The sequence below is a fragment of the Portunus trituberculatus genome, chromosome 17 (assembly GCF_017591435.1).
Source record: "Portunus trituberculatus isolate SZX2019 chromosome 17, ASM1759143v1, whole genome shotgun sequence".
Lineage (NCBI taxonomy): Eukaryota > Metazoa > Arthropoda > Malacostraca > Decapoda > Portunidae > Portunus > Portunus trituberculatus.
The window spans coordinates 10,679,423-10,704,268 of NC_059271.1; the positions used below are offsets into that span (position 1 = coordinate 10,679,423).

The following is a 24,846-nucleotide window of genomic DNA, read 5'->3' on the forward strand; positions in this document are numbered from 1 at the left end:
GGAGAAGTATTGAACTTATTGAGGAACATAAGAGTGGCGCTCAAACCATGTACAATACAACTAGGTAAATGACTTCCAACCCTGGAAAACAGAAGAGAAAGGGGAGACACACACACACACACACACACACACACACACACACACACACACACACACACACACACACACACACACACACATTGAAAATATATCTCCTGCAATGAAAGCTGAGGTAGACACTTGAGTGCATTCCAAAGCCTATTATGGAAGCTTCCAGAAGGTTAAGCCTCATTGACACAGGGTTAGTTTAGCTGCTGGTGCTGCTGACCTGTAAACTATTCCTCTAATTGTCCAGTGTCAATGAAAAGTTTGTAAACTTTCCACCTGCTAGGATAGTAAAAAGTCACGTTGATGTCCCATCTACTTTACCTAGCTACTTGCCATTCAGGAGGCCCACTAGCTGCCACGACTGTTCCTGCATAAACATTAACTTATTGTATTGCTGAACAGTTGTCATCAGCTTTCCTGGATGCAAACATGTGCAAAAAATAGGAATGCACAAGAATTTTTCAAGTTTTTGGAAAGATATGAGGAATGTGAATGTTTATGGGATATAAGGCATGCTGATTACATGAATAGAAACAAGCATGACATGACTTTGAATATACTAGCCGAAGCTTTGGTCAAGGAAAGCCTTCACATTCCCAATGTTAATTTATTAAGGAAGAAAATTAAGGTTATCAAAAATATGTACAGACAAGACTGGTGAAAATTGGAGAATCAAAGAAAAGTGGAGCAGTATTGGATGACATTTACCTACCATCCTTGACTGTCATGGTTTAAGGAAGCTGATGTCTTCAAACACATTGTAACAGTAAGTTTCGTAATTTTCTTTTTCATGATTACAGTAAACCCTCACTATATAATTAGATCAAGTGGGGGGAACCTTTTGTCAAAATATTAAGAAATCTGAAAAAGCTGATATCCAGATACCTGCTTCATATAGCAGCGAGCGTCCAATATATTTATAAAGAAATTGGTTGCTTTATGGAGTCAATTATACACATATAAGTATGTAGTATGCAGACTGTAGAAAATTTTTCATCATTCAGATTTATTTATTATATTCGTATACTACAGATACAGTACTACACTTACTTATAGTACTTCGCGAATGACTGTAGTTGTGATTGGTAAGGCAGTATAATGCAGACTGAGTCACTCCGTGTGCAGGGAATGCGTTTTGGGGGGTGGGGGAGTGTGGGTGCTGGGCGGAAATCTGTACTGGATGTTTGTTTCTTATACAGTAAAAGTCCTGAAATATGGAAGTCATGGGGGTTCAGACATTCTGGATTCTAGGATTTTCCGGATTGTAAGATAGTAAGGCTGAAAGTAAGATTAAAATCTTGAGGGTACTATGTAAACCACACTAAACTAACCCCAACTTGCTATATCCCTTTGTAGTACTGTCATAACATCATACAGGGATTGCTACGGTCACCAGTCCACTGTGTACTTCCTCACCACACCACACAGGATTTACATAGGCTTTTTTTTTTTTTTTTTTTTTTTTTTTTTTTTTCTTGAAGATTTGCCAGACTATGGGGGGAGTGGTATGGGCCTTTCCAGCCATTATGGCATCCCATATGTGATGATTGCTCTTTTCCTACTTGTCAACTTGTATTTGTGTAGGTGATTTCACTATTGTACGCAGGCTATTCCACCATCCACATATACTGAGAAGCTTGCTCTTTTCCTACTTGTCAACTTGTATTTGTGTAGGTGATTTCACTATTTTACACAGGCTATTCCACCATCCACATATACTGAGAAGTTTGAGTGATTGTACTATACTGTACCCCACTTAATATGTATACAGTCCACAATACTTATGTCACACTTTATAAAATAATTTTAAGTATAATACAAAACACATTTCATAACATAAAACATTTACTGATGTCTGATAAAGGGAAACAAAAAGAAAGGAAGGCCTCCAACATCATACGCCAGCCAATCACGTCACCGGCGTCGAGCATACACCAGCTGAACCACCCACGCAGATAACAGGACTCTGCAACACACACACACACATGCACGCACGCACGCACATCACCTACAGAAACATAAAACACCACTTATAATACCTCCAAATATTATTCTCTTACGAGTTTGTGTTAAATTCAATGTCGGTGATGACATGTTCGGTTTCGGCTATTATTATTATATATTTATTACTATTATTTCTTACTTTTTACATATTTAACTCAGCCTTTCAAATTTTCCGGATTATAAGGATTTTCGGATTATAAGGTTCCGGATTTAAAGACTTTTACTGTATCGCCATACATCTGATCTAGATGAAACTAATTTGGTGTCTATATAGTGTCCGAAATAGCCAATATCCGACTTACAAGTGTCTGATGTAGTAAGGGTTTACTGTATTTGTAATTCTTTTGCAAGAACAAGAATTGCAACATCAATCACTACATCTATTTTGCTGGACATCTTGATGGCTACTGGCAGCAAATATTTTCCCATCAAACTATCATAGTGTCAACACTTACATGCAGTCAGCACTAATGGCCAGTAAACTAGCCCCATGTCATTGAGTCATTGAGACTTTATGGAGCACTCTGGAGTGCACTATAATGGGATTATGATTCCACCCACGATTCAAAGTCCGTAGAGGTGAATAGCTTATCCCTGCAGGGAGACAATGTTGTAAACAAACCTCTTACAGGATTCTGCAGCCTCAGTTCTCCTCTCTCTTTTTCTTGCCTGCTTAAAACTTAATTTTGTCTATGAATAATGTCTACAGAGTCTAGTACAGGGTCATCAGCAGGCTGTTCTGTGATCAAGAGAGCAACCAGTCTACTGTGGGTGGCCATTTTTGTATGCTCCAACTGATTGATTGTCCCAAGTGAAAAGGGATGGGTAATATCCAGTGGAATGCACCAGTTGCCTCATGGTTGCTTTCAGGTGTGTAAACACTGATCTTGGTGTTGGTGTTTAGGTACACGAGTCCATTTCGCATCTCTAATGACTCTGACAACTTATCAAATGACACAGACAATGTAAGAGCTATCAGGGAGTATTTTAGACAGCATACCAGCCTAGTGGTTTAACATTACTCGGTCAAGGGGCAAAAAATGGTAACGAGTGCACTCAGGATTGAACGTGATATATATATATAAAAAAAAAAAAAAAAAAAAAAAAAGATAAGAAATAAAATAAATTAGAATAAATATAAATGAGTAAATTCCTGAAAGTTTCCAACTTATCTGATATCTGGCTTATTTGGGTATAATGGAGCTGGGGTTTCCTGTTCATATGTAGTCATACTTCATTGAAACTAAAATTTAAGTATGAAAACTTGATATTAGTGATTTTATTGTGTTAGTGAGTAGCTCATATCAGAATGAACATAAATACCCATTGCCATTCTTCTTACTGTAGTATCTTAAAAAGAATAAGATGAACCATTGCACTATATGATTGTAGTGTAGATAAAATTCAGGATAAAATGATTATTGTGGCTGAGACTTGCATTTCAAGCTGTGGAGATGGACCGTGGTGGCTGTGTGACTTCTTGTGCCACCCTGGAGTGCCTTGAGGCCTGAGTGGGAGGGATGTCTAGTGGTATTCCATGACTTGCATAGTCACTCCTTAGAGAAAAAAAAGTGATGAGTGTGTTGTGATGCCACACCAAACTTATCTCTCACTCATGCCTCAGGTCTATAAATGTTTCAGGACCTTGAAGTAAAACTATTTTTTGGTTGGTTACATGACATACCCTACTAAAACTCTCCTTCTAGTGATAAACATGAGTTTTATCACTGACATCTGGGGAGAAATCAGTATTGTTTCAAATTCATTTGTTTTCTTAATTTTTTTTTCATGGAATTCATAGAAACTGAATCAGCAAGATTTTGTGATATGAAATCCCTATTAGGGGGATGCATTTAATGTCATCAGGGGGTCAAAAGCATCAGAAGTAATCTTTCTGTCAATAGAAGGGCATCTTACAGTTTCTTATGAAGGGAAATTATATGCAACAGCAATGACATTTAGCTTTTAGCTGTTGTATTTTGTCCTCTTTTTTTTCTTCTTATATAGACAAGGATCTTACCATTGTCAGACAACTTAGTCATGTTACTTGTCAAAAAAATATAAGCTGCTGTTAGACATAACTTTGTGCTTAGTACAGAGTCACTTAACTAATACTTGTCCCTTTGTTATACATGAAATAACAATTTTCAGTTACATTCTTACCTTTGAGTGTTCATGTGTTGCATCATTGTATGAAATTAGTGTAGTAATATTTGGAGGTTATTTGTGGTGGGCAGCCTCCACCCTGTCAATGAGATGTAATGTTCACTTATCCAGGTTTGTCTGGCAGGATCCATATCTCCTAACTTGCCCAAGAATGAGATTTTGGCTACAAACAGGTGCTTAAAGTTAGCTTTATATGTACATTGTATGAATATCATAGAATAACTAGAATCAACATTTTGCCATTAGTCTTGTAATATATGTTGAGTTTGTTCATCTTGAGCAGTCTCAATCACATACACTATGGTTTGACAATTTTATGAAGATCATTTAGGTGTTGGCTTTTTCGGGGATTTCCCGGCCTGTGGCGGTGTCACACATGCCAATATGCACCTCAAGTCAGGTACTTAATACTTTGTAACTGAATGGTGTTGTAGTACATATACATTGTGATGCTCTAGAAAGGCAAGTTAGAGTAATTTGTGTTTATTTTTAAATATATTTTGCATTGTTTTTGCAAACACAACAGTACTTGACAGCATTTCCTCTGAGTGTTGTCACATCCCTTTGGGTGACCGAGTGAGGTCACAGGTTAAAGTGACGTGTTAATCCATGGGTCACTTCTTCTCCTGCTACCAGCCTGGATGAGAGAGAGAGAGAGAGAGAGAGAGAGAGAGAGAGAGAGAGAGAGAGAGAGGGGGAGCAGCTTGACTAACTAACAGGCAGATTCTTTTCTCAAATTTTAGTAATTTATAAGTATCTATAGATCTCTGATAGAAATATATTTGCATGAAATATAAATTATATATATATATATATATATATATATATATATATATATATATATATATATATATATAGAGAGAGAGAGAGAGAGAGAGAGAGAGAGAGAGAGAGAGAGAGAGAGAGAGAGAGAGAGAGAGAGAGAGAGAGAGAGAGAGAGAGAGAGAGAGAGAGAGAGAGAGAGAGAGAGAGAGAGAGAGAGAGGTGGTGTGTGGGAAGCAAGGTTCTCATTGACACATAGGCTCTAATCCCATAATTTGCCCAGCACAAGGTTTGACAGCGCCACAGGCCGGGAAATCCCCGAAAAAGCCAACACCTAACCGATCTTCATAGAATGGTCAGACCTTAGTAAGACATTTTATCTTATTCATATAACACAATATAATGCACATTTGCTATATTTACTTTAACTGTACCATTTACTGTACTGTACTGTACTTTGACCATTTATTGCACTGTTACTGCAGACTGTACCATTCACTCTCTGAAAACAGATTGAGATGAGGCTCCCTCCTACCATGCTGAGATTATGATCTTATGTAGCATGTGGAGTTTATTCATTCTTGTACTCTTGTGGCATGACGAAGATAACATTTAACTTATTATAGACCTTGGCAAAATCTAGACTAGCATTGTTCAGAAATTTAGTAATGCACTAATATCCATTATTGTTAATACAATTGTGTGTTGTATAAATCTTATGTTTGTGCATTGCTATATGTTTTCACTTAATTTTCTGACTTTACAAATTGTGTGTAATTGTTGATTACTCACTTTAATGTTAATAGACATATTTACAAGATACATGCATTTACATTGACAGGTGTGTATAATTTTAATCTAGTGATGTTTACATGTAAGCAATCCATGTGTTGTACAGTTTTATCCTCATGAATTATTTTTTTATAGATTAAATAAAGGAGTTATTTATTCTGAAATTTTATCTTTTCTGGCATGAGCTTAATGTTAATACATATTGACTATTTTCCTTTTTATTTTAATGATGCTTCAAGAAATATGTATGTTCTAAACATATATCTTATAGATATGTAATGGTAATATATTACTGAAAAATTCAAAAATTTTACATGAAATATAATTTAATGTTGAATTTCAATGAAGATAAAGAAGGTGTACATGACTGTTGTCCTGAACTGCACCATGTACATACATGGCAAGCAATGCTAATGGCGTCCATACTCCTGACATTTAATGCTTTCACCCTCCCTGCACCAAAGAGACCAGAGGCAAATTTTATGAGTCACATGATTATGAATGTGAGTTAAATGCTAGAATGTGTAGTGTTGATATGTGTATTGGATAAAGAATTTGGTTTGGGCTTTATTAAGATGCACATCTTCAATATAAAGAAGAATTTTAATTGCCTCATTGTTGTTGAATGTATTTTTGCAATGACTATGGCTTTGAGTTTTCTTTGACAAAAACATCTGTGCCTTGTGTTTACAATTAATCAAGCACAAGGAGTACTCATATGTGCCACATAGCTCCTGCAAGGCATAAGAACTTAGCAAGAGAGGTGTGATTTTCAGACTAATTAAAAAATTCATGCCTTGTGTGACATAAGAGGCAAAAAATTTGAACCATCTTGTCTAAATGCATGTGAATATAATTCAAGGTAAATATAAAGGTATATATACCAAGAAGAGATGAAAGATGTGTATAGAATAATGTGTGATTATGATTAACTAATGCACTGTAGTTAGCTTAAATTTCTTCAAGAGCTGAGCATTGAACTTTAATTATGTATTAACTTAAACCATGATGCTGTTACATTTTCCCATTTATGTATAATTAGTACTTTTGTTCTTAAATGGAGAAACCTTTGGATGTTTGACAAAGATGTTTATATTTGTTGAAAAGAGAGGGATAAAGTTAAGTCAGGACATCAGCAAAATTCCACTTAATCATATAGTCTGTCTTCAGGCTTGTCATATGCATTACTTGTTTTAGTGCCAAAATGTATGGTGTGTAGGCTTACATTATTCAGTGTTGTAGCTCCAAGTAATCAGGCCAAACAACATCACTGTCTTCACTGGTATAGTAAGCCCTTTATAGACTGAATATCCATATTTCAAAGGTCAAATAGTGCAGTTGGTTTTACAAGGTGTGGACACCTGCCAACTTTTCTCAGCTTAGATTATGGGTGCAATTTAGATTGAAACATAGACCAAGGCATGCTATATTTACTTAGATTCAGTAATGTAATTTAAATAATTTTAAGATATCTCAGATTACTTTAGTGAGTTAGCAACATTGAATATTCTTATACAATGTTTCTGTAAAGATATATTGTTAGTGAATGTGAATGTGCAGTATAACAAGCGTCTAGGCACACAGTTTTTATTCTATTATCATTTACATGATTTAAAATTTTCAGACATTTTGGATGAGGTTTCCCTTCAGATAATCAGATTTTTAAAGGATTTCCTGTTTTTTTTTTTTTTTTTTTTAAATGATACAAATAATTTTCATAAGAGCATGAATATCTAAATTAATATCATTGCTTTCCAGAAATTATGATGATTTTAAGGAAATGCAGAAATGAAGATTACGGAAATCAGCATTTGTTGTATGTCAAAATATGAACCAAAAGTATGGTTTACTTAATGGAAATGACTTTTCTGTTGTTTCAGAACATGGAGCACTAAAGTCCCACTTGCAGTGAGGTACACTCAGTTCATTCCCAGCATGACTGCCTATGAAATACTGGACTGGTGTGTTTCTAGAAACAGTGAGTGATGGCATCTAAATGACTTCAAATAATAAAACACCCACACTTATTTTTTCTTTTTAAGACTGCTCATCTAAGAAAAGAAGAAAAAATCTAACAAAGAGAAATGTAAAACCATTGCAATACTAATGTAATGCCACCATGGTTATTCATAGAAACAGTGAGAAACTAGCAGGATGAATAATTACTTAAGAGAGGCTTTTGCTGGCCAGGAATGGAAATCCCGATCAGGAGAGTGTTAAAGCCATAGATGTGAGGACCATGATGATCATGACTCATGATCATATTGGAGACTTGTGCTCCTGGTCTGTTTGCTAATGGGAAGAAAGATTACACGCAAGTGTGTTGACATTATAGGGCACAAAGGATCTGGGAGAATGAACTTGCACCAAGGACTCCAAAGAATATGCATTTAGGCAATAGTCTTTTACATTGTACTACTGTGGATAATTCTCAGCATTGCATCTATTTATCATAATGCTCTACATTGGCACTTTTCTTCATTCAAAAGTATTGGCCCTGCATGCTACACATACAAAAAAATGTTACATCTTACAGAGTTTTTGGATACAGTTAACCTGTTATTTACACTTGGTTCATAACAATAGAACAGGTATCTTGTTCTTGTGTGTTGTATGGTGTATTTAACTGTTCTAAGCTTGAAATCATGGAACTGAAGGGCAGGAAAATAATATAAATAAAAAATAAAAAGATAGCATCACTGCTGTGTGTACCACCATAAGCAACCATTGAATATACAAGTTGTAAATGAATTTTTTATTTAGAAGTTCAGTTGCAAGAAAACATACACATACAGATTTTGCAGGAACCTGGTGTATGTGCAGTGTAGTGTTGTGTGTTCAGACTTTTAATGAAGATTTTTAAACAAAACAAAAGTACATATATTGTTCATCTTCCTTACATGTATGCCATTTTATGGCAGAAAGATGAATGAAAGAAACACTTGTCTTCCGTAACACTTGAGCCTTAAGAGAAAAGCTCTTCCATTTAAATATTATCTCTGCTTTAGGCTGAACAACTTGACAAATTAAATACCTGGGTAATTATTTAATCTTGTGTTGTCTCTATTGCATGTTACAAATTTACAGCATAACTGGTCAATCAGTAAGCAGATGTGTGTAGAGATAAAGAATGAGGTAGAACCCGTGAATCCATTACACATTTATGTATCACAAGCATATGTGCTTTCAACTTTTACTTTCTCCAACATGAAAAGTGCAGGTCATCACTGTCCTTGTTAGCAATATAATTCTGAAGGCTCATCATCACATATGCTCCAGTAGACTGTATAGAAATCTTGTGAGACACCAGCTGTGTTTTGCTTATGATTTGTAAATAGCTGTACATTTTTAAATATTATTCTCTTATGTTATTTTAATGAATATACTTAACATGATAAATGAATTTGCTGCCCTTCTATAAAAGACAATACTGATGTAATATTTGATATATCACCTATTAGCCCAGTCTCCTGTGGCCTCACACTTGCACTAGGGCCTCCTTTAGAAAGACTGATCACACTTACAAGTCTTGCACTCATTTTTATTTCTCATTTGTCTTCCCTTATTCATATTCTAAGGAACTCCCTCAAAGGGCAAAAAGTCTCCATTCATCCTAGTTATACATATTAACTTTTTTCACACTTCAATCCTATCAACTTCATATACTTTCTCCACTGGGTCTTTCCATCCCTCTTGGTCTTTGTATTTTTTTTTAGCTCTTCTCATATTCTGTCATTTCAGTGACTATCTCAGAAATCCAATCTTACAGAAATTCTTTGACATCTCATGATCATTCTCTGTTGTATTTTGGCTTATTTATTTTATTGTATGTATTATTGGGACCAGTGACAAAGTTAAGTGTAGTGTATCAAACATGCAACGTGTATAGATAAGTGTGTAGTGTGCAGAGAGAGAGAGAGAGAGAGAGAGAGAGAGAGAGAGAACCAGATGCATCAACCTAGTTTTTGCCTGAGGTGGTAAAAAAAAGCTGAATGTCAAGGTATGTATATAACTTCATGGCCGTCCAGTCATCATTGCCTCGATGTAAGTACAGGAAAGGTTTTGATGATTAGTGTGTTGATAACTTAAAGATGTAGGCTGATTGATAGTATGTTGACAAATGAGATCTGCTAATTTATTACAGTATATTAATAATGAAAGTGTGGGCTATCTTATTGATAATAGTATGCTGATGACAATGAACACGTTGGCAAATCGCTGGCAGTACGTTGATGTTGATGGAAATGTAGGTATAGGAATTAATCTTAAATGGTCCTGAATCACGCATGCTTCGATTTATCATTGTTGGAAATAAGGAGATAATTTTCACATGCTCGCAACTGACCGGTGGTTAGTGAAGGAAGGTAAACCATAGAGAGAGAGAAAAATCAGTGTTGCCATCATTTAATGCTTAACTATTTAATGAAATATAAAGAAAGGTACCAAGATAAGCAGAGAAGAGTATTATAGACACTATTTAGTAATTACTCTAGCAAAAATACATATTGTGTAGTAGTGTATGTGTCGAAGGTCGTATATATCATGGTACAATAACTTTGGTGTCTCGTTATTGTACCATGGTATATTTCATTTGTTTCTGCAGAACGCAAATATCAAAATCAAACACCGAATACTTATAAGGGGAAGATCGCTAAAACGGGTTGATATGATAATAATGATACTAGGCAGGCAGTTTCGTAAAGACCGTATACCGTATAGTTAGGTAGGTACTCGATATGCTGACGTCTGAAAACAGTTCATTGATAGGCTGCGGAGAATAAACCCAGGAGATATCAAGATTACTAAAGAATACTTTTATGAATATTGCCGGGGAAGAATAATAGAAAGGTGAAATAAATAAATAGACAGAAAACAGAGATGGAAGAAAAAAATAAACAGAAAAAGGTATACGAACTTCTTGTAAGAAAAACATGAAAAAAAAGAGACCCTGGGAAAAGAGCAAGCCTTATAAAAATATTGACAGGAAAGAGAAAGAAAAATTAAATAAAAAAGGCGTGCTGTTATAAAAAGAGATTTGAAGGTAAACGAACGCGAAAGTAGCAGCCGCAAAACAAAACATACCACTGATACCAGTACCAAACAAGCATCAGGAGGGAGTGGTTGTAGCCTCCATCGCTCTCTGAACCCTGTACTCAACAGTACCCAACTAAATAGTATTTAAAGTAAGTACTCTTAGATCATACAGTAGTGTTCCATGCTTTCCATTTCCTACTAATATGGACAAATGACCTTTATTTTTTGTTTATTTATTTATTTATTTATTTTTTTTTTTGCTACGTTCCCGGCGAGTGGAAAGCTGCTGGTGGGTCAAGTGAAATCTTGCCCAGGGAGGCTGCCTGTGTCCTCAGCAGGTTGTGAAAGTGGGTAAAACATAGCAGGGGGACATCGGGTCTTGATAGTGTTGCGGTGAAGTGTTGCTTCCTCTGGAGTAAACGGTGTGTGACAAGTGACATACTGGTGATATTCGTGCTGCCTCGTCTTGGAGTAAAGGTGATCTTTTGCAGTGATCAGTGTCGGGGCCGAAACTGTTGATACTTGTCTTGCCGTATCCTGCAGTACCTGGTGCCTGGGATATATTTTGGGTGAACTTGGAAATTTTGATAGTAATTATTTAGGTAAATCTTTGTAATATAGCCACATCAGTTACAAACACGTAACTCACATATATTGTGTAGATCAGGGATGAGCAAGCTTTTCAGTGCTAGGGCCACATTAAAGTAATCACAATATTTTAGGGCTTCATACTATATTAAATTAGAAAGATGAATATTTAAAATACAAAATGAGAGTCTTAAGAAAAATACTCTCCCATGCATATGCACACCTTTGGAAAGAAAATTAAATGCTCACAGTATTATTTGGCATTATTTATTAATATCTAATTCCAAATTGTACTTTTTTAGGTGTTTCGTTAGATTAGGTTTATGTCCTAGAGGTGGGTCCACCGGCTAGGATAGGTTATTTTAGAAGAATTTGGAATAATAAGTGGTGGGGAAGGTGAAAACGTGGATATATAAATAGTAGCTTGGTTTATTGAGTGGGATAGGTTATTTTAGAAGAATTTGGAATATTAAGTGGTGTTGGGGTGAATATATATATATATATATATATATATATATATATATATATATATATATATATATATATATATATATATATATATATATATATATATATATATATATATATATATATATATATATATGTTTACGGTCAGTTCACCCACATTCAAGAGTCAGTTCGCCCATTAAGAAATTGGTTCGCCCAAAAGTAATATTCAGTGTAGGAATCATGATGTAAAAACTTTATTAAAACCTAAAATAACATGCCATCAACAAAATGTATGAAAAATGTATTGTCCAAAATACAGTGAGGGATCATATAAAAAACATGTAACTAAAACATACAGTATTAGCTTAGTGGTGTGAACAGGCATTTAACTAAAGCGTATTAGCTCATTGGTCCATTTAAGTGTGAACAAGCCTTGAGAAGCTGTAGTGCAGATCTGTCACCCCTCATATATTCATCCCAAAGAATGAATAACTTGTTTTGGAGTTCCCTGTACCGTCTTCGCTGAATCCTTCAGAGTTTTTTTTCTGACACCAGCCTTATATGTAAGGATGTTAATTTTGCCTCTTTGTGCAGGCATTTTCAGAATCTTGAAAGGCGAATCTTCAACCGATGACTCTAATTCAACTTGTGAGGTTGCTTGTGTATCCGTATACAATGTACAACTCCAGGCAATGGTAATCCCTGACCTCACGGCTGTCCTATAATCTACTCACGATATACCAGTGTCACATTTCCTGTGTTGCCACCTGCAACAGTCATCACACTGTAGACCTTCCTGTCTTGGCCTTAAAGGAAAATTACACAGAATACAGTGGTCTGGACAGTCTGCCATTCCGTCAGGAACTGAGTGCATACGATGGCTTTCCTCAATGATGAAACCTACAGTCTCCACTGCCGTGTGAACCATAGTTTTGACTCTGTTATCCGAAATAGTTGTGGGTGTTGGGGATCTGGAGTGTGGGGTAGGGGATGAGAGTGGTGCGGTGGTATAGGGAGTCAATGGGGAGTGTAACCAGATGGAGAGATACTTATCCAGTTACTTTAATAGAAGTGATTAAGTAATTATAAGCAATTAGGAGGACATAGAATCAATTAATTGTATTTATATGCACATTCAGTTTTATTCATGGGTGCTTCAAGAACAGTTGTGGGCATAACGACCTCTCGGTGTGGGCAAACTGATTTTGGGCGAAATGACCTTTTAGTGGGTGCTTCAAGAACAGTTGTGGGCGAAACGACCTCTCGGTGTGTGCGAATTGACTTTGGGCAAAACAACCTTTTAGTGTGGGTGAAATGACTGGATACCATATATATATATATATATATATATATATATATATATATATATATATATATATATATATATATATATATATATATATATACACAGTAAGGTCTCGTTTTACGTCAGAGTTACGTTCCTGAAACATGACGTAAGTCGATTTTGTATGTAACTCGAGTTTCCGTACATTTCAAAGCATATTATCGAGTTTTCAACCAATCATTGTTTATGGTCATTCAGGTAAGGTAAAGGTTGTATTGTTATATTATTTACAACTATGTAGGAATATGAAACACAAGCTTGTTTTTGTTGTTGATTAGGGCCACGAATGCGAAGGACTGTAGGTTGTCGAGAGGGTTGGACGCCTAAGGCCGCCAGGAGGGTGGGCAGGTCGAATGTTGTGACGCCCACAGGGCGGACAGCTGGGAGCGTAGTGCAGTGCGGTGAGAGTAGGAGCGTGGGCAGCGGGGCAGGAAATGCAATAGGAAAGGGCAATAGGGATCAGCAGACAGGCGCAGACGGTGCAAGTGAGCTGCGAGTGTCATGTGGCCCAGGCGAAGGCTCCAGAGTTGTTATTGTTGTGATGGGTGCGAGAGCCCTCAAGGTCGTCAACCTCCCCGTTGTCATGGTAACGAGCTTCCCATTTTCTTCTTCCCTCCCTCACACACAGCTGCTGCCTCCCTTCTCATGTCTTTTAATTATGTCCTCTTTTTCTTGCAGCATAATGGTTTTCCTTTTCTTAGCATCACTGCTGTCACTAAGAAGTTTTCTCTTTGGTGCCATTGAGCAAGATACTAAGAACTTGAGTCAGTAAACGCAGAAGTAGGATAACACTCTTGCCAGGGGCGATGGTGTGGTGGAACTGAGGCAGGGTGTTATTGTATTCAAGCGTGAAGCGGGCGGTGTGGCGGGCAACCGCCTGGGGTTGCCTGTATGTATATATATATATATATATATATATATATATATATATATATATATATATATATATATATATATATATATATAGTATTCCTGCCGCCCGTGGAATACTCCAGGAGAGGTACTTACGGGATGTAGGCAGTGCTGCAGACTGAGTGATTCCCGTGTCCTCTCTTCCCGGTTCCCTTTGTGGTCTCATTTATACAATTGAGCAGCTGCAGCCTGCCCTCTAAAGACAACTTCTACTACTTCCTACACTACACTACAACACCTTACACTTTTACACTCTCTTCAAATCAAAATTTAATAATGGCTTCACCACGCCCTGCCTCGGAGTCCCCTCTGGGAGGGACCATAAATGTCCCCAGGTCGGACTGCCCTCTGCTGTCGACCTTGGGTGTCTTGACACTTCATCTAATACTTTCACTATCAATTTCTGCAACATTCGTGGCCTTCGTTCTAATTTTCAATCTGTGGAACACCACCTCTCCTCTACTAAACCTCATCTTCTCTTCCTAACTGAAACACAGTTGTCTGTGACTACTGACAGCAGCCCCTTTTCTGTTCCCTCCTACTTGCTCTATCCTCATTTTCAATCCAAAGCTGGATGTTGCGCATACGTGCGTAACGACACCACTTGCTCTCGTGCCCACAATCTTGAATCTTCAGAATTTTCTACCATCTGGCTAAGACTTCAATGTCACTCTCTAACTAAATTCATCTGTGCTGTATACCTCTCACCTAATTCCTCTGACTATGTAAAATTCTTTGACTATTTGACTTCCAAGGTGGAGCACATCTTATCTCACTTTCCTTTTGCTGAGATCTCCATTTTAGGGATTTCAATGTTCACCACCAGCTTTGGCTTTCATCTTCTTTCACTGACCAACCTGGTGAACAAACCTTCAACTTTGCTATCCTTCATGACCTAGAGCAGCTAGTGAAGTTCCCTACCCGTATTCCTGACCGCCTTGGAGACACGCCCAACATTCTTGATCTTTTCCTAACCTCCAACCCTTCTGCTTACTCTGTTAAACTTTCCTCTCCGTTGGGCTCCTCCGACCACAATCTAATTTCCGTTACCAGTTCTATCACTCCAGTGCAGCCTCAGGACCCGCCTAAGCGGAGGTGCTTCTGGCATTTTAACTCTGCTAAGTGGGAGGAACTAAGGCAGTACTATTCTGATTTCCTTGGGATGATTATTGTTTTCATGTCAGAGATCCTTCTCTTTGTGCCGAGCGCATAACAGAGGTGATTATCTCTGGCATGGAGCTATACATTCCTCATACTTTCTCTAACCCTAAAGCTAAAAAGCCTTGGTTTAACTCTGCTTGTTCTCGTGCTGTCAATGATAGAGAGGCGGCTCACAAACGGTTCCGTAGCCATCCAACTGCTGAAACTCATGCCCTATATATTTCTGCCCGTAATCATGCCAAATCTATTCTCCAACTTACTAAAACTCTTTCATCAATAGAAAATGTCAAAGTCTTTCCAATTCTAACTCCTCTCGAGATTTCTGGCATCTAGCCAATAATATCTCTAACAACTTTACTTCTTCGTCTTTCCCTCCTTTACTTCATCCAGATGGCTCTACAGCTGTCTCTTCTTTTCTAAAGCTGAACTCTTCGCTCAAACCTTTGCTACCAACTCAACTTTGGATGATTCTGGGCATATTCCTCCTACTCCTCCACCCTCTGACTACTTCATCCCTAAAATTAAAATTCTTTATAAAGACGTTTTCCTGGCCCTCTCTGGCCTTGATTCTCGGAAGGCTTACGGTCCGGATGGAGTCCCTCCTGTTGTTCTCAAAACTGTGCTTCCGAACTCGCTCACTGCCTGGTCAAACTCTTTCATCTGTGTCTCTACTTCTATTTATCCTTCTTGCTGGAAGTTTGCTCACATTCAACCTGTCCCTAAAAAGGTGACCACTCCAATCCTTCTAACTACCGCCCTATAGCTTTGATTTCCTGCCTTTCTAAAGCCTTTGAGTCTATCCTTAATAGGAAGATAATGAGGCATCTATCAGCTCACAACCTTCTCTCTGATTGCCAGTATGGTTTCCGTAAAGGCAGATCTACTGGTGATCTTCTTACTTTCCTAACTGAATCTTGGTCATCCTCTTTTAGGGACTTCGGTGAAACCTTTGCTGTCGGCCTTGACATATCGAAAGCCTTCGATAGAGTCTGGCACAAATCTTTAATTTCTAAACTACCCTCCTACGGATTCTATCCTTCTCTCTGTACCTTCATCTCCAGTTTCCTTTCCGATCGTTCTATTGCTGCTGTAGTAGACGGTCACTGTTCTTCCCTAAAACTATCAACAGTGGTGTTCCACAGGGTTCTGTCCTATCACCCACTCTCTTTCTATTATTCATCAATGATCTCCTAAATCTGACTCAATGCCCTATCCACTCCTATGCTGATGATACCACCCTGCATTATTCAACAGCGTTCAACAGACGCCCAACCCAACAACAATTAAATGACTCAAGGCGAGATGCTATAGGACGCCTAACTTCTGATCTTTCACTTGTTTCTGATTGGGGCAGAGAAAACCTGGTTTTGTTCAATGCCTCAAAAACTCAATTTCTACAACTATCTACTCGACATAACCTTCCAGACAACTATCCTCTCTTCTTCAATAACACTCAACTTCCCTCTCCTCTACATTAAACACACTCGGTCTATCCTTCACTAAAAATCTAAACTGGAAATTTCACATCTCTACTCTTGCTAAATCAGCTTCCAAGAAGTTAGGTGTCCTATGGCGTCTTCGTCCATTTTTCTCTCCTCCCAGCTGCTTGCTCTGTACAAGGGCCTTATCCGCCCGTGTATGGAGTATGGCTCTCATGTCTGGGGGATCCACACACAGCTTTACTAAACAAGGTGGAATCTAAAGCTTTTCGTCTTATCAACTCTTCTCCTCTAACTGACTGTCTTGATTCTTTAAGTCACCGCCGCAATGTTGCATCTTTATCTGTCTTCTACCGCTGTTTTCATGCTGTCTGCTCTTCTGAACTTGCTAACTGCATGCCTTCCCCTCCTGCGGCCTCGCTGCACAAGACTCTCTACTTCTTCTCATCCCTATTCTGTCCATCTTCCTAATGCAAGAGTTAACCAGTATCTTCACTCCTTCATTCCCTACACTGGTAAACTCTGGAACTCTCTACCTGTGTCTGTATTTCCACCTGCCTATGACTTAAACTCTTTCAAAAGAGGAGTGTCAAGACACCTCTTACGTTAACTGGACCCTCCTTTTAGATTTTTTGTTTTTCTCTTTCTACTTTCCTCTTAACAGGGCCTGGCAACCAGCGGGATTTTTTTTTCCAACACTTTGTTTTCCTTGGCCAGTGCCCTTGTAATGTAAAAAAAAAAAAAAAAATATATATATATATATATATATATAATATAACGAAGGAGTTACATTCCTAAAAACCCTTTTTAAACTTTGTTAAAACTTATTAACCGAATATAACAAATTTAACCTGACTTGAACTTTCATTGATAGTAAGCAAAGCGAGAGTGCATCATAGTACAGTGAAAGGTTTAATGAAAGTAAAAATTATGAAGTTAAACATTTAGGCGGTTTAATTTGTCATTATAATGTACATTAAGGGGAGAGTCCGGTTTGGAGACCCCAAAAATATAAAAAAAATGACTTTTTGTGAAAAAAATATATTTGGTAGGTATACATTTTGGCAACTATCTCGCAAAGATTTAAAAGGAAACTTGCGATAGTTTCCCTTTAAATCCCGTTTAAAGGTCCCGCGCTCAACCACGTGCAGCTGTGCGTTTGTTTACATCAGCAGAGTAAGTTTTTTTTCAACCCAATTCTCTGAAAAATGCTAAAATCTGAACTTTTTGTGTGGATATGATATGGCAAGACTGACGACAGTCTGTGTGGTATCAGTGTTCGTGGGTCGGTCACAGGGCTCAGTGCTCTCGTAGCTACAGTCACGCCAGGTTGCTGCGCTGTTTCTCGCGATCTCTCAGCCCATATCTCAAAACATAAGTTATTCCCTTCTAACGTTAACCTTGGAGCCAGTTTTAGCTTGATTTCAATGAAACAAAGACTAAAAGGCAGAGGAATACTTTTTCTTCAAATCATCGTCGCTGTTTTTTTGATATATGTCTGGTTTAATTTTATATTAATATTTTTTTGGTCAAAAAAAGGCAAAAAACACATTTAAAAAAAAAATCATAAAACAAATTCAAAAGCTGAAATGAAAAATCTAACGACGAAGAAACATTTCATATTATAACGTCTCTAAGTCACAGAAAAATGAAGGTTGTGGGGCCAATAATAACGACGGAGATTCGCTTTTAAATTTTCGTTGTAGTTGTAGTTGGAGGGGGGGGGAGGGGGACAAGAATGGGGGTCAATGTCTAATGTTGATGTAAATGATGCCAATACTTCACAACATAAAAATCAGAGCGATTCATGCATATTTACCGGAGATATGGCACCCCCGATCTAAACCGGACTCTCCCCTTAATGTATGTATGTATAATGTACATTAATGTATGTATGTACTTAACTTTATAATGTTGATGATCTTAAATTTATGAAGGGAGGGAGAGTGAAATGGGAAAGACACTAACCGGCAACCTGTGGAATGTAAACAATGGGCGCATGATTGTATCACATACAAAACTTACGTACCACATTTCCACAAGGCTTTCCATTTTATCCATTGTAGAGTCACAAGTTCAGGTGGTTCTTTTAGCTTGCAAGGAAAATACGGTCTCACCAGCCTTCTTAATAGAGTCTGCTGACTTGAAAATAGTAGAGACAGTACATGGAGTCAAGATGGTGGCGAGCAATGCTATTAGTTTTCTCGCCTCGTGTCTGTGAATAATATCCAGCTTCACTTCGAGAGTAAGAGACTTCCTGGTTTTCTTAGCAATGCTAAGCGATATTGCATGGCGTTTTGGTGGTATGTTGAGCGAGGGAAGACGAGCTGCTGCTGACGCTGTTGTTGCTTTGAACAGGGGGAGTGAGTGGTGCACGTGTTGTCCATGAGAGGCGCTGCTGTATTCAAAAGCATGTTGGTTTGTGTGAAACAGCGGTGCTTTCAAATGTGGAAATAATTACATGGATAAAATTTTGTTACAGCGAGTTTGATGTTCATTAAACGAGCAGATGGTAGTAAAATTAAACCTTCTTTGCAGCGAAATTTTGTTGTGTGAACCTTTGTTAAGCGGGGGTTGCCTGTACTGATTTAGTTAGTCTAGGTTAGTGTTTTTAAAGGTTATACAGTAGTGATGTTTTGGGGGGTTCTAGGCTGGAGGTTGGTCCCTATCCCCCCCTAATTCTTAAGTATCCTATGGGAAAAAATTGCTTCATGATTCGAATTAACACTGGTTCGACCGATGAAAAACTGCCCTAACCTCGTTGAATTGCGAGGATTGCCTGTGTGTATATATATATGTGTGTGTGTGTGTGCATGCGTTTATATCATTTCCGTCGCAAATTAATATTTTTCAAGTTATGATTGTTTTTGAACTCCAACTTCAGTCTACCTTTCATTACCAATGATCTTGGGGCATCTATGGGAAATCAAGGTTTTTGGGTGAGGGAGCATTACATGAAGTAATGTGAATTGCAAAAGAGATCTAAAATCAACAAAATCACACAAAAAATTTTTTTTGAAAATGCTCTGGGCGGCAGTTGGTTTACTTACATTGATTAGCGTTGCCAACGTTACGCTTCCGGCTGTATCTGTTACACCACAGCCCACAAGGATAATAAACAAAACCCAACCTTAAAACCAAGCAATGTCATCCTCAACTTCTGGCCAATGTTGGGCTGGGCAACGAATATTATGTTTATCTTTCCTTGTCCTCTTCATTTGGTCTTCTTGCTGTTACCATAGAGGTAGCCTAAAATCCCTCACTGCTGCTCTATTGCCATGCATCTTGGCATAATGTACCACTTGTAGTTTGTAGGAGATTGTGTAGCTCAATCTTTTTCTCCTGCTGCTTAATGGTGAGGGTGTTGATATGTTTTGTTTGGATGATGTAGAGTCGGGGGGGCCTTTGCAGTGGCGCCCCGGATTTTGTTTGCTTTTTTGTTGCTGATATAGACTTGCTTCACAGCCTCACAGGTTAGATTGCTTTTATTTTACAAAAAAATTTTTTTTTTAAGTAATAATACTGGTAATAATAACAGTACTAGTAACAAAATAATGATGCATGGAGGTAGGTTAGGTAGAGGTACTGATCCTGAGCGAGGTTAGTAGTAAGAGTCAGGGAGAAGATAATCCTACGGAACTCTCAACTTCGCATATTAAACGCAGCACATTTTTTTTTGCCAAATTTTTGGGTAAAAGGTGCATCCTATATGGCCTTATAAAATATTAAAATATAAGAAATAAGTGACTTTATAATTTTGTGTTCTTTTTGTAAGCATTATTATATGGTTAACATGTAATGTTATTTTTCCTTATTGCAGAAGCAATAGCAGCTGATACAGGTGCAAGAGCAGGATGTCACCCAAAACACAAGATGTTGCCAACTTGTCCAATGGCAACATCTACCTTGTGTTCTACAATGTCTTCCTGAGCCTGGGGTAAGATGAGTGTAGACTTGTTCACATTCACTTAGCATTGAATACTACAACTTTTATACTGTAATCATCAAGCACCTCACAGTGACTTTTGTAGCAATAAAACTATAGAGAAGAGAAAGAAGCAAAAGCAGCACAGTTAGCTAAGATGGAGGTCTGATTTAGAAAAGATGGATAGATTTGAGTTAGTTCATAGGTTTAAATGTTGATTTGAGGGGATGAGTACAAAATTGCTTGGCATTTTCATATAAGAATAAAAATACAGATGATGAGAGATTGCTTTCTTATTACTATGACTCTTTTAATAGGCTTTTATAATGTCTAAAAAATGTGGAGCTGCTTTTCTCTATGTAGTACTCTTCACATGTTTGGAGGGGTTCTACTCACACAGTTTTATTAGATAGGGTGGAATCGAAAGCTTTTCGTCTCGTCAACTCCCCTCCTCTGACTGACTGTCTTCAGCCTCTTTCTCATCACTGAAATGTTGCATCTCTATCTATCTTTTATCGCTATTTTCATGCTAACTGCTCTACTGATCTTGCTAACTTTATGCCTCCCCTCCTGCAGCCTCACTGCACAAGGCTTTCTTCTTCCTCTCATCCCTATTCTGTCCATCTCTCTAACCCGAGTTAACCAGTACTCTCAATCACTCATACCTTTCTCTGGTAAATTCTGGAACTCCCTGCCTGCTTCTGTATTTCCGTCTTTCTACGACTTGACTTCTTTTAAGTGGGAGGTTTCAAGACATTTGTTCCGTAATTTTGGCTATTTCTTTACAACTCATTAAGGGAACTAGCACTTAAATGGGTATTTTTTTTCTTAATATTTTGTTGCCCTTGAATGGTTTCCCTACTGAAAAAAAAAAAAAAACTTCTTAGACCCTCCATGAATCTAACACTTTTCAAGTGCTATTTGTCAAAATTATAAAAATTATATTTGCATAGTGGAATAAACACAATTATCTGTAATGTGCATGTCAAGCCTTACATTTCAGTAACTACTAAGATTCCTCTGAACAAACCAATTTTGATATTTTAGATAACACTGATTCTAATTTCAGGTGGCTCATAGTTTTGATCCAGACTGTCCACCATCTGGTGTATGAAGTGGGGAGCCTTGATGGACTGTGGGAGAGCACCAGTAGTGTCCTCAAGATATTCCAGAGCCTTGCCATCTTGGAGGTGCATGCTCAATCCATTCCTTAGCATTATAGTAACAAGTACTTGTTAATTACTCCCAAAAAGTTGAGCAAAAATTTTAGACAGTTATGCAATTGTTTTTTCCTAATTTTGGGATAATGGGATAAAATGTGTATTATTTTTTATAACATTGAGGGATCTGCCATCCATGACAAAAATAGTTTGATTAACATATATAAATGAATAGTACTCACCAACATAGCAATACAGTGGCCATATAAGAAGTAAAATAAAAATGCAGATATAGATAGTGATAATATGAAAGAGGTTTTTAAAAAATGGAAAAATGGATATTTATGTTAGTGCCTTATTAAAAGCATATATTTCACCAATGCCAATAATAGTGGATGACCAAAATTCAAGAAGGAAAGGTAGATCACTAATGGATAGTTTGATACAGAATCCAAGAAAGAGATCAGAAAGATTGTGAGTGGATGGATATTTAGGAATCTTCTTTTTGCAAATCAATTAAAAACTTTAGAAAGACAAAATCAAAGCTATAGGTTGATAGTATGATGGATTAGAATGATTAGAATGGTCAATCTTCTGATGCAATCAGACAATCAAATTAGATGCAGGAGACAAATTTATTGTGTATACCATGATGGCAGGCAAAAAACTAATTCTGCCATTGAACTTTGATGTAGAGAGACCTGCTACCTGATATGTTTGCGTAACTGTTCCTCATGCTGGTGTGATTGCTGTGATGCCCTCTCTCTCCTTCCTTAGAGACCTGGGATCTATGATGGATTTGAATTTAGTCTAAGGGCATATTTGTAAGTGTGAAAGCTGGTACCTTGTTTTGGCCCACCTTAGTACAGATGTCAGTCTGATATATGAATAGAGAGATGACAGGTTTTTTTGTGTGAGGTGGATCAGATGAGGTCAAGAAAGGTGATTCATTAGATGCAGTGAAATGATATGCATGGTTTGATAGATTGAGCTGTCTAGGATATAGTTTACTTTATTTGTTTACTTATTTTACTTGTATGAAGGAGCCATGATCCCTACTTAACATCTAAGCTGAGTGGTTGATCCTTATAAAGAGAGGGTAGCACTACTTTTCTTCTGCATCAGGGCCAAGGAGTGTGAAAGTTGTGTGCATTATCTTGGTTTCTTGTCTTGTCTTGTGGAAATATATACTCTTTAATATTTATGTATTGTTAATCTTGTGACATTAATACATAAACTGTTGACCACCTTCAGGTATTACATGCTGCGGTGGGACTTGTGCCATCTAGCGTAGCCATGGTGATCCCTCAAGTCACCTCACGCCTCGTTATCCTGTGGCCAGTCCTCTGTGCAGTGAATAATACTCACTCCAGCATTGGTATGTATTTATGCCTCGCCTGACTAGAATGTAGGATGTACCAACCATGAAATTCCTGTGCTCACTCATGATTTTACTTCATGCCTCATCATATGTAGCACTTGAAGCTTCTATATTAACTTTCCATGTCCTTGGTATCCTTTACACAGCTGAGCTGCTCAGGTGTATGCTATCAAGGCATGACTGATGTTACTTTAAAGAATTCATATATATTGTACCTATATATTTTTATTCAATTTACTTGATAAATAGCATATCACCCAATTATTCTTAACTTCTGTGATAATAAGAATGTATTCATCTTTCACTAATGTAGTTTTTTTTTTTTCAGGTCTGCCAATGTTACTGGTTGCCTGGAGTGTAACAGAAGTTATTAGATATGCTTATTATTTCCTCAGTATTCTCAAGCATGTACCTTCTATTCTCACTTTCCTAAGGTAAGTTTGCAGGTGTTTATCATCATAGCAAGTATATTTCCCAGAGCAGTTGTTAATGCATTTTATATGTATATATATATATATATATATATATATATATATATATATATATATACACACACACAAGGATTTCTCAATTTATGTGAGGGATTACATAATGTAAAAATCTCATAAAGTGAACATGATTACTAAACTAAACTGTATATTGTTTGAAGTTATACTGTTTTTTTTTTTTTTTTTTACGTAGAGAAGAGGGCGAGCCAAGGGCAAAAAAAAAAAAAAAAGTTAAAAAGCCCACTTGAGTGCTGGCTCTCTAAAAAGTGTAAAAAGTTCCAAAACCGTCAGCCAAAATTAGGGGAGCAAATGCCTCGATACCTCCCTCTTAAAAGAAGACAAGTTGTAGGAATTCGGAAATACAGATGCAGGGAGGGAGTTCCAGAGTTTACCAGTGAAAGGGATGAATGATTGAGAGTACTGGTTAACTCTAGCATTAGAGAGTTGGACAGAATAGGGATGAGAGGAAGAAGAAAGCCTTGTGCAGCGAGGCCGCAGGAGAAGTGGAGGCATGCAGTTAGCAAGATCAGAAGAACAGTTACCATGAAAGTAGCGATAAAAGATAGAAAGGGATGCAACATTTCTGCGGTGAGAAAGAGACTGAAGACAGTTAGTGAGAGGAGGGGTGTTGATGAGACGAAGAGCTTTCAATTCCACCTTGTCAAGCAAAACTGTGTGACTGGAACCCCCCCAAACATGTAGGGACGGATAAGGCCCTTATACAGAGTAAGCAGTTGGAGGGGCGAGAAAAACTGGCGGAGACGCCTCAGAACACCTAACTTCATAGAAGCTGTTTTAGCAAGAGATGAGATGTGAAGTTTCCAGTTAAGATTATGAGCAAAGGACAGACCGAGGATATTCATTGTGGAAGAGGAGACAGTTGAGTGTCATTGAAGAAGAGGGATAGTTGTCTGGAAGGTTGTGTCGAGTTGATAGATGGAGGAATTGAGTTTTGAGGCATTGAAAACTACTAGATTTTCTCTGCCCCAATCGGAAATCTTAGAAAGATCGGAAGTCAGGCGTTCCGTGGCGTCCCGCGTGATCTGTTGACTTTCCTGAAGGGTTGGTCGTCTCTGAAAGAACGTGGAAAGATGTAGGGTGGTATCATCAGCGTAGGAGTGGATAGGGCAAGAAGTTTGGTTAAGAAGGTCA

General features: G+C 37.6%; 2 protein-coding genes across 9 annotated transcripts in view; both read left to right on the forward strand.

Moving 5' to 3' along the window:
* Positions 1 to 9,210, forward strand: part of LOC123504730 (mitochondrial nicotinamide adenine dinucleotide transporter SLC25A51-like) — a 164,379-nt gene extending 155,169 nt beyond the window's left edge. For 4 of the 5 annotated variants that reach the window (XM_045255483.1, XM_045255482.1, XM_045255485.1 and 1 more), the window contains one exon: positions 7,692 to 9,210. The gene's annotated coding sequence lies outside the window, so the exon portion shown is untranslated. Of the gene's footprint in view, positions 1 to 735; positions 854 to 7,691 lie in introns of all 5 variants that reach the window. The other variant, XR_006674929.1, reaches the window with a different exon arrangement.
* The window catches only part of LOC123504731 (very-long-chain (3R)-3-hydroxyacyl-CoA dehydratase hpo-8-like), a 37,673-nt gene continuing 20,530 nt past the window's right edge, over positions 7,704 to 24,846 (forward strand). The window contains exons 1-5 of one of the 4 annotated variants that reach the window (XM_045255488.1): positions 7,704 to 7,789; positions 20,561 to 20,677; positions 21,735 to 21,855; positions 23,080 to 23,203; positions 23,535 to 23,640. In XM_045255488.1, coding sequence (XP_045111423.1) covers positions 20,595 to 20,677; positions 21,735 to 21,855; positions 23,080 to 23,203; positions 23,535 to 23,640 — 434 coding nt within the window. In that variant the 5' untranslated portion in view covers positions 7,704 to 7,789; positions 20,561 to 20,594. Of the gene's footprint in view, positions 7,790 to 10,839; positions 10,995 to 11,173; positions 11,323 to 20,560; positions 20,678 to 21,734; positions 21,856 to 23,079; positions 23,204 to 23,534; positions 23,641 to 24,846 lie in introns of those variants that run through there. The other 3 variants (XM_045255486.1, XM_045255489.1, XM_045255487.1) reach the window with 3 other exon arrangements.